The 9,581-nt window shown below is 40.9% G+C and overlaps 1 gene segment (V, D, J or C); it reads left to right on the top strand.

Annotated features, from left to right (window-relative positions):
* The first annotated feature begins 5,274 nt into the window (after positions 1-5,274).
* Positions 5,275-6,455, top strand: LOC108587074. The segment is given in 2 exon segments: positions 5,275-5,706; positions 5,956-6,455. Coding segments are annotated over 2 exon segments (357 nt in total).
* Positions 6,456-9,581: the final 3,126 nt, after the last annotated feature.

Genomic DNA, 9,581 nt, shown 5'->3' with positions numbered 1-9,581 from the left:
TAGCAATGAGAGCTCCGTGGGTAGGACCCTCCCAGCCAGGTGTGGGATATGATCTCCTGGGTGTGCCCTGTTTGCTCCAGCGCCAGTATTGGGGTGGAGTTACCCGATTCTCCAGGTGTTGTGTGTCTCAGTTCCACAATGGCTGGGAAGGGATTCCCTTCCCCTTGCAGCTTCCCAGGTGAGGCAATGCACAAGCCCACATAGCTTCCTTCTGGCTGGTCGGGCTGCAGCAGCTGACCAGTACCGATCTTCCGGCCTCCCCAGGTAGAGATGAAGACAGTACCTCGGATTGAAAATGCTGTCCCTTGGGTCTTCTGTGTGGCTGGCTGGGAGTTGAAAGACTGGAGCTGCTCCTATTCCAGCCATCTTGCTCCGCCCCGATGTTTTTCATTTATTTGGGTCATCCACAATTTCTTTCATCAGTGTTTTGTAGTTTTTCTAGTAGAGATCTTCTACTTTTTTGTTTAAGTGTATTTCTAGGTATTATTTTGTGGTTATGATAAATGGGATTATTTTGTGGCTATTATAAATTTGGTTTGCAGCTTGGTTGTTACTGATGTATAGAAATGTTACTTATTTTGTACATTGATTTTGTATCTTGAAACTTTACTAAATTCACTTATCAAATCTGGGAGTCTTTTGGAGGAGCCTTGAGGGTTTTCTAGGTATAAGACATATCATCAGCAAACAGATAATTTGACTTTGACTTTTTCTTTTCCAGTTTGGATGCCTTTTATTTCTTTCTCCTGCCAGTTGCTTTGGCTAGGAGTTCCAGCACTATTTTGAATAAAAGTGGTGAGAGTGGGCATCCTGCTTTACCCATTTTCTCACTCCTGCTTCCTGAGATCACTTCCTAAATAAACTACTTTCACCCAAGGTAGTTTCAGGCTCTGTTTTGGGGGGAAATCAAACTAATACAAGGAATCTTTGGAAATCCAAAGATTCTTTGAAAATTTAACAAAGAAAGAACAGAGGAGAGTTCAAGGTGAACCTTACTGGGCTGAGCTAATAAAGGCAAGTGAGTACTTGAGTGAGTAATTGTAAAAGATAGATGTCACATTTTTTTCAAAAGATGATGAGGCAAATCGCATTTGCTAAACTCCCATCTCTGCAGATATGTGATTATGTCTTTTCAGTGTTCAAAAACTTTACTTTCCAAGTTTTAGCTCTTTCAACTGTCTTTCATTTCCCCTCCCCAAATTTTCTGACCCTTTACTATTTAAACTTCATTCCTAGTTATTCCCAAAATATGTCTCTCTTCTAGTCAGTTTATTACCCTTACTGGTTCATAAGCACTTAAAGCTCATTGCTACCTCTAGCATTTCTCTACTGGTTGTTCCACCCACCCAAATTTCTCTTTTATGTATATTGCTGACTGCTTAAACCATATGAATCTTACAACCACCATCAGAAATCTCTCTCCCCTCCAAGATTTCTTCTCCAATAATCAAAGAATCCTTTAATTCCTTCTCTTCCAAATGTCATACAGTACCAACTGTGAACCAAACAATCCAACTCTTACTGACATACCTTCTTGAGGCATTTGCTATTGTTTCAAGGTACTCATCTTTCCTCCTCAAATACATTATATTCTCTATGCAGATAGAGTTTGCCTTGTACCCTTCATAATTCCTCACTGCTCTTAGCACAGTATTAAGCACATAATAAGTGCTGATAAGGCACAAATATTATGCTTAAAGTTTAAATTATAATCATGCTATATTTCTGAAAGAATATCAAGGCAAAAGGTTTCTCTGAGGATGTAAGATGTGATAGAAGGTAGAATTTAAGAAAGCAGTGATAAAGGAAAGGACAGATACAATTTAAACATCCAAGTATTTTGATTTAGTGGAAACATAAATCTGAAACTCTTAAAAAGATTACTTCTAGAATACATTTCTTACTAAACCAAGTTCTTTCCACACAGAGAAGTCCTAGAAACTGCCTCTGTAATTATCTCTTTGACCTGAAGAGGGCACTGTTTGCTGCTGTTTATAGCAGTTATTTACAAAAAACCGATCTCATTTTGAAGAATCTGCTATTCCTAATACATACGAAATAACTAGAACAAATCCTGTGTTATCTGTAGAGACTAGGTCAGATTTCCACATCCTGGAATCAAATTTTCCACCAGTTTAGAAAGGTCAAACCATGGAGGAGCTTTTAGGAACTGTATTTGTGATCTGGTGGCTTTGGCCTGGATGAGAGCTGAGTGAATTCATGTCATCAAGAACACAGAGGACTCAGAAGGTTCTGAGAACTAGTCTCTACATTTTACAGAAGGGATTCAAAAAGTAAATAAAATATTTAATTCACCCTTTATTTAACTTACCATTAATTCATCTTTTTAAGAAAATTTGCTATCAAGAAAGGGGAAAGCTCTTCCTGACCAACTGTCCAGAAAGACAGAACCAGTCTCTGTTCTCCAGAGAGACAGAACCAATAGGATGAATATATAGCTATATGAGAGGGGATTTATTAGAAGAATTGGCTCATGCAATTATGGAGGCTGAGAAGTCCCGTGACAAACTGTCTGCAAACTAGAGAACCTGGGATGCTGGCAGTAGGGTGGCTAGCCCAAATCCAAAAGCCTGAGAACCCAGGGGGCCACTGGCATAAGTCCTGGAGTCCATAGGCCACAGATCCCAGAGTTCTTGTGTCTAAGGGCAAGAGAAAAAGAGCGTATCCCAGCTCCAGGGGAGAGAGAGAACAAGCTGCTTTTCCTAGGTTTCTGTTCTACCCAGGGCCCTAGCAGACTGGATGCCCACACTGAAGATGGATCTTCCCCACATATTCCATTAAGACTCACAAGCTAATGTCCTCTGGAAACACCCTCACAAACATACCCAAAAATAATGCTTTACCAGTTCTCTAGGTATTCCTTAATTCCGTCAAGTTGACACCTAAAATTAACTATCACCCCATCCACGAAGGAAAGATGTTTTATCATCTACTATAATTATCTGAACAGTGTTTCAGATCCATGGGTATAGAATGAAAAAGATCTAGAACAAGTCTAATGCCTTTGTTTCTGTTCTTGTTAACTAGGGTTTTGTAGTGCAGGGGAAGATAAGCAGCCTCCTTCAGTGCTAGTACCAGCTCCACCTCTCCCTGAACCACAAGACCACCCAGTCGAGGGACTTAGCCATCTACTTCTGTGCTGCAGGGAACCTACATGCCCCTGAAAGCACCTAAATGCACCACCCCCTCCACCCTGCATTGGGATCTCCACTCGGGGGTTAGTAAACCATCTTCATCACCTCCTCTGACCAAACGAATATTGTAAATGAATATAACAAATCAGAGAAAATCTTGTTTAAAAGACTTTTAAAACATTTTTTGTTCACTGTATTTTCAGATAAGGAATTAACAGTCACAAGAACCCTGACCATGAGCTGTCTGAGGTGATTAGGACTGGGCACCGTGAGTGTTCTTTCATCAAGATCCACTCATCTAAGAGGGGCTGTCTCAATGATTGGAGCGGCTTCTCCCACTTGTGCCATTAATTGCTGATGTGCCTCGGTTTTTGAATCTGTAACAATTCTCCCATGAGAACGTGAGAGTAGGTGTGTGATACTCACATATTTTTCTCCTAGTTTTTACTGTTTATAGTCTAACTAGCTAACTCCAGTAGGGTTGATATCCCAAGGAAGCACAGTAGAATTTCCCAGACTGCCCAGAAGGGGTTCTGCTTCCACAAACAGGCAGCCTTCTGCCCACCCCACCCATATTTGCCCACTTACAAGTTCTTTTATATACATCGCTTTATTTGGTCTTCAATGTTCAATAACTTGATTAACTGTGGAAGCTGGGAACTGATTGGATGATAAATACAAGATACTAAAGTTCTGATTGCATAGGCCCCAGAGGGTCACAAAAAAAGATAGATCTTGTCTAAAGTGGCCACACCACCCTGAATATGCCCAATCTCATCTGAAATGGCAAGATCCATTGCAGCATTGGAGTCCCCAACCAGCATTGCAATTGCAGGCCCAGTGAGCCCAGGCAAGAGGCAGAAAACATTCACTCTTGAGACCCTAATTAGTGAACTCATAGCTGCAGCTGACCTGAGACTAGGAGAGAAGACAGCTCAATCATCTAGAGTTTCCTATACAGACTAGAGAGTGGTGGCACATGCCTGTAGTCCCAGCTACTTGGAAGGCTGTGGTGGGAGCATCACTTGAGCCCAGGAGGTTGAGGCTACATAGTTGTGCCACTGCACTCCAGCCTGGGCGACAGAGTGAGACTCTGTCTCAAAAGGAAAAACAAAAAGGACCAGAGAGGAGAAGGGGGTAAATTGTAAAGTAATAGCATATTTACCAATTTCCTGTGAATTTGTCTAGAAAATAGTAGGTAGTGCAGAAATTTAACACCAAGCAAACAAGAGACCACTGCAGAAGAACTCAACATGCTGTACTTTAAGAAGTCCTCTGGAGTTAAGAACATCTGTGGCAGAATGCCCGCTGTTAATACCATTTCCAAGTGGAAATAATAAATGGGAAGGGAGAGTTAAGACCACCACTCCCTATACAGCAAGTCAGCTTTTAATTTAGTCTTTTAGTCTCCTTCTTGTTTTACAGGGGGAAAAGTTTACATAAAGCTGAACTATAGAGAAGTCTTATCTAAGATTGGATGGCACAAATTCAATAGGGAGAGAGAATTAATGCAAATGAAACTAGTAGTTCTCTGTATTGTGAGTTTTCATTTTTGCTCTGTTGTCTCTTCTACAAAATGAAGACTAATTCCTGACCTTTCCTCCCTCAAAGAAGAATGTGTGCATGAGGAAAAATCAGGTGCCAATGAAAAGCTGTCAGATGTGCAACACGGAATGTTCCCAAATGAATTTTATGTTAATTGTTCTGAGTCTTCCTTCACAAAGTCATTAACAGAAGCACACAAAAGCCCTTGCCACCAGTATTGTAGAGCTTCTTGACACAGCCAAAATCAGATATTCTTTTTTTAAAAAAGAAAGTCTTCAGCAAATTACAGTATAATTAGATATCAAAATTCTGGTTTCAATTTTCTCTAGACTATCTGAATGTTATTGTTGTTGTCATTATTTTTCATCATTTCTCAAAGTATTAAAATACAATTTGGTCAAACAATTACATAACCAATACCTGTGTTATCATAACCCAGAAATAATTTTCTGATATTGGCTTCAAGACAGAGGAGGGAGAGAAAAAAAGGAAAGAAGGAAGGAAAATAAAGGAAAAAGGAGGAGTAAGGGGAAGGGAAGGAGAAAGGGTAGACGGGAAGGAAAGAGAGAGAGAGAAAGTGGAAAGACAACAAAAGCTTATAGAGAAAACTGAAGTCACAACATCAGCTTGGCCTGTCTTTTCCCCATCCATCTCATTCTCCTTTCCAAATTATGTCTTTAAAAAACAATTTATCAGCTCCCTTTCCTCTTCATTTTTATTCCCAAATAAATTACAGTTCCGACAACATCTTTTTTTCATTAAACATTATAGTCAAAGTTTTATTTTCTGAAGCAAAAGACAAAAAGTGTCAAGGAGCTTTCCCTAAGGGAGACATCGTAAACAGCCCACCTGACATCCCATTTCCTGTTCTAAAGCAGCTACAGCACCAGTACAGCTGATACTCAAGGTTCAGATCAGAAGAGGAGGCTTCTCACCTGGCAGCAGGGACCTGTGAGCATGGCATGCCCTGGCTTCCTGTGGGCACTTGTGATCTCCACCTGTCTTGGTAAGGAAGGCACATGTATTTACCTTAACTAGTATTCAATAGAACAGAGAAGTGGGAAGAAAGATTAATTGTGCCGGAATCTAAACTCCTCATTGGGCCCAGATGTTAGAGGCAAGAAAGTTGATGGATTTTGTCAGAGGTCTGGATCAAGAGGAAGAAAGCTGGGTTGCAATGGGAACAGGCTTGTGAGTCTGTTTCTCTCTTCCACATGATATCCCAGTGAAGTCCTTTCTCTCCTCTTTCCCACAGAATCCGGCGTGGCTCAGACAGTCACTCAGTCTCAACCAGAGATGTCTGTGCAGGAGGCAGAGACCGTGACCCTGAGCTGCACATACGACACCAGTGACAGTGATTATTATTTGTTCTGGTACAAGCAGCCTCCCAGCAGGCAGATGACTCTCATTATTCGCCAAGAAGCTTATAAGCAACAGAATGCAACGGAGAATCGTTTCTCTGTGAACTTCCAGAAAGCAACCAAATCCTTCAGTCTCAAGATCTCAGACTCACAGCTGGGGGACGCCGCGATGTATTTCTGTGCTTATAGGAGCGCACAGTGAATTAAGCAACAGGGAGAGGCTTACAGAAACCTCAGACCTCAGCATCTGTGTAAAGGTCAGGGGGAAGTGTTCAGGGTTATAGGAACACAAAGAGGAAATCATTGTCTTCACTAAAGGAAAAAAAAATGTATCTGACTATAGGAAACACAGAGGGGATGTCTATCAGCTGTAATTTTTGAAATAGTAATAAAATAATGAATCCACACATGCTTTATAGATTTTCAAAATATCTTCACGTGTTAATTCATTAAACCTGCACAAGCCCGTGTGTTACATAGGTCAGATAACATATTCTAAGCATCACTGCTATCCAGAGAATCTTAGAGCTTGACCTAAAGCTCTATTATTTTAGAATTGTGTATTTTTGCTTTATTATTTTAATTACTATCTGTCTGTATATCCCATGATCATATCAAAGTCAATATATCCAAAAGGACAGGCGCGGTGGCTCAAGCCTGTAATCCCAGCACTTTGGGAGGCCGAGACAGGCGGATCATGAGGTTAGGAGATCGAGACCATCCTGGCTAACACAGTGAAACCCCGTCTCTACTAAAAAATACAAAAAACTAGCCGGGCGTGGTTGCGGGCGCCTGTAGTCCCAGCTACTCGGGAGGCTGAGGCAGGAGAATGGCGTAAACCTGGGAGGCGGAGCTTGTAGTGAGCTGAGATCTGGCCACTGCACTCCAGCCTGGGCGACAGAGAGAGACTCCGTCTCAAAAATATATATATATATATCCAAAACTGAATTTCTTACCATCTCCACAAGCCTTTATTTTTTCTTCTTTTTTTCCTCCTCAGCCTTGCTCAAGATTCAGGAACACAATAAAAGTTTGCTATTCCTGTGTTTCCAGTTTGGGGAATTTCTTCACCCTCGACTTTCCAGCCTGGGCTATCAGATTTTTATGCATACCTTATTACTTTCTAATTATAAAATGGTGCAAAAAAAACCACTACATCATGTCAGACTCACTGTTTCCCATCCATCCATCATTCTTTCTGACTTTAACCTGGCTTCATCCTGTATTTCTTAACGTTCTTTAAAGCTTCATTTGTCTTGACATAAGAAAGTAAGGAAAGAAAGCAAACAATTGTCAAGTAGGATTTCATGTACTGCTAGTACTCACCAGCAAATGCTAAAAAAAATAAAAAAATAAAAATAAAAAAGGAAGTTAACTTCTGGTAATGCTATAATTGCTTCTGGTAAGGCAGCCTAGCAGGTGGTGACAATTTAGATAAACCTGGTCTAACAGTAAGGCCAAGCAGCTGCCATGGTCCAAGTCACCACACCTATGTCTTCTGAGACTTGGGAGAATTCTCAGAATTGGGAGATGCCTGGACTGTGAGAAGATTCTCCCTTATGCTAAAGGAAAAATTAAAATAAATGAAAAAAATAATGCCAACATTTCTTTTTATGCCCACAATTCCCCCAATACATCTCCTTCACTATTAAGCCTCTTGTGGAGCATTTTATTCCATCTGCTCACTGTGGGTGGTGAGAGGCAGTTTGGAATGACAAACTGCTGAAATAATTAAGTTCAATAAGCAGGCTGCAGAGTTTAGGTTGGGGGTCTGTTTGGAATGAGTGGTGAGAGCGACTGGATGTGGCAGAGGCTAAGGGGAGGCCAAGACCAAACTGCGGAATCATAATTCAGATTGCTGAGTCATTTCCCAAACACAACAGCTTCTGTAACGCCACACCCTAGCCCAGCTCGGCACCCAGGCTTCTACTTGTCTGGAAAAGTAGGGTAGGCACCAATCAAAATGAAAACCTTTCTCTCACACAAGGAAGACACCTTCAGGCTATTCAGGTTTTGCCCTCCCTTTTACCCCTGAGGCCCATCAGTCACGCAGACTTAGATTCAGGCTAGTTACCAAGTTTCATATCTAAACTCATTTCTTTCCATCCTTGCTTCTAGTGCTTTCATGCAGCTCCTCTCATTTGAATTAATAAATAATCATTCATCTACTCTGTCTACCTTCAATTGCGTCCCCTTTTAATTTGGTTTAGCTGTGTCCCCACTCAAATCTCAACTTGAATTATATCTCCCAGAATTCCCACATGTTGTGGGAGGGAACCAGGGGGAGGTAATTGAAACATGGGGGCTGTTCTTTCCCATGCTATTCTCGTGATAGTGAATTAAGTCTCACAAGATCTGATGGGTTTATCAGGGGTTTCTGCTTTTGCTTCTTCCTCATTTTTCTCTTGCTGCCGCCATGTAAGAAATGCCTTTCACCTCCCACCATGATTCTGAGGCCTCCCTAGCCATGTGTAACTGTAAATCCAATTAAACCTCTTTTTCTTCCCAGTCTTGGGTATGTCTTTATCAGCAGCCTGAAAACAGACTAAAATACACCCTTCAAACATTGCTTCACATAGCTGCCTGAGTGAGCATCCTATAATAAAAATCAGATCATGTACACATACCTCTGCCTCAATAAAGCCTCATTTCCCACAGAAAGGCCCTGATTATTTAGAATATAGGTCCGTCAAAGCAGAGGCCACCACTGTATTTCCAGCACTTACTATACCTGATAGGGTAAATGGTCAGGGTCATCTATTCATGGATTAATTAGGCTGTCCCCTGCTTAGCAACTTTGCCTCATTTGTTGCTATATTCCCATCTCCCAACACCATACACGCTCAACCTCTCAGCAAATGAAATTGTTTCCTACATCTATGCCTTTGCCAGCATTTCCCCTCAGCATGGAATGCCCATCCCCAACTAACCACTTGCCTATTATTTGAAAGGTTCGCAAGCCTCCTCTCTTCTCTGAATCCTTGTCCTGACCCTCTTGCACTGGTAGAACTGATCACTTTCTCCTTTATCTCCTAACTGAAACCCTAAGCATATTTCTAATGTGGCAAATCTAACACTTTATGGTGTTTATAGGTATTTTTCACTGTCTCCTCACTAAAATGCAAACTGTTGGTTACCAAGGACACAGTTTTACTCATTTCAATAGCAACTGTGCTCACAACAATCTTTAATTCACAGAAATGATTTTTTAAAGTTTTTTGAATGAAGGTAATTAATTGATGGGCATTTTCCTCATTAAACATTGTAGAGTAAAAATGGATAAATTTTCTATTTTGCTATCTCCTCTATAGTTGCGTCAACTCAGAATTCTGAGCTAACTCACAGGACTGTATGGCATGTCAAAAATTAATAGTAACAACAGTATCATGCTGATAATAAAAATATTAGTAGTAGCTAACAATTATTGAGTATCTATATGCACCCCATATTCTGAGAGGTGCATGACATGCTTTATAATCATTTAGTAGTCCCAACAAATCCATGCTGTAACTACTATTGA

The sequence above is a fragment of the Papio anubis genome, chromosome 7, assembly GCF_008728515.1.
Source record: "Papio anubis isolate 15944 chromosome 7, Panubis1.0, whole genome shotgun sequence".
Classification (NCBI taxonomy): Eukaryota; Metazoa; Chordata; class Mammalia; order Primates; family Cercopithecidae; genus Papio; species Papio anubis.
The sequence above is the reverse complement of the archived record's forward strand: the minus strand, read 5'-3'. Positions and strand labels throughout refer to the sequence as shown.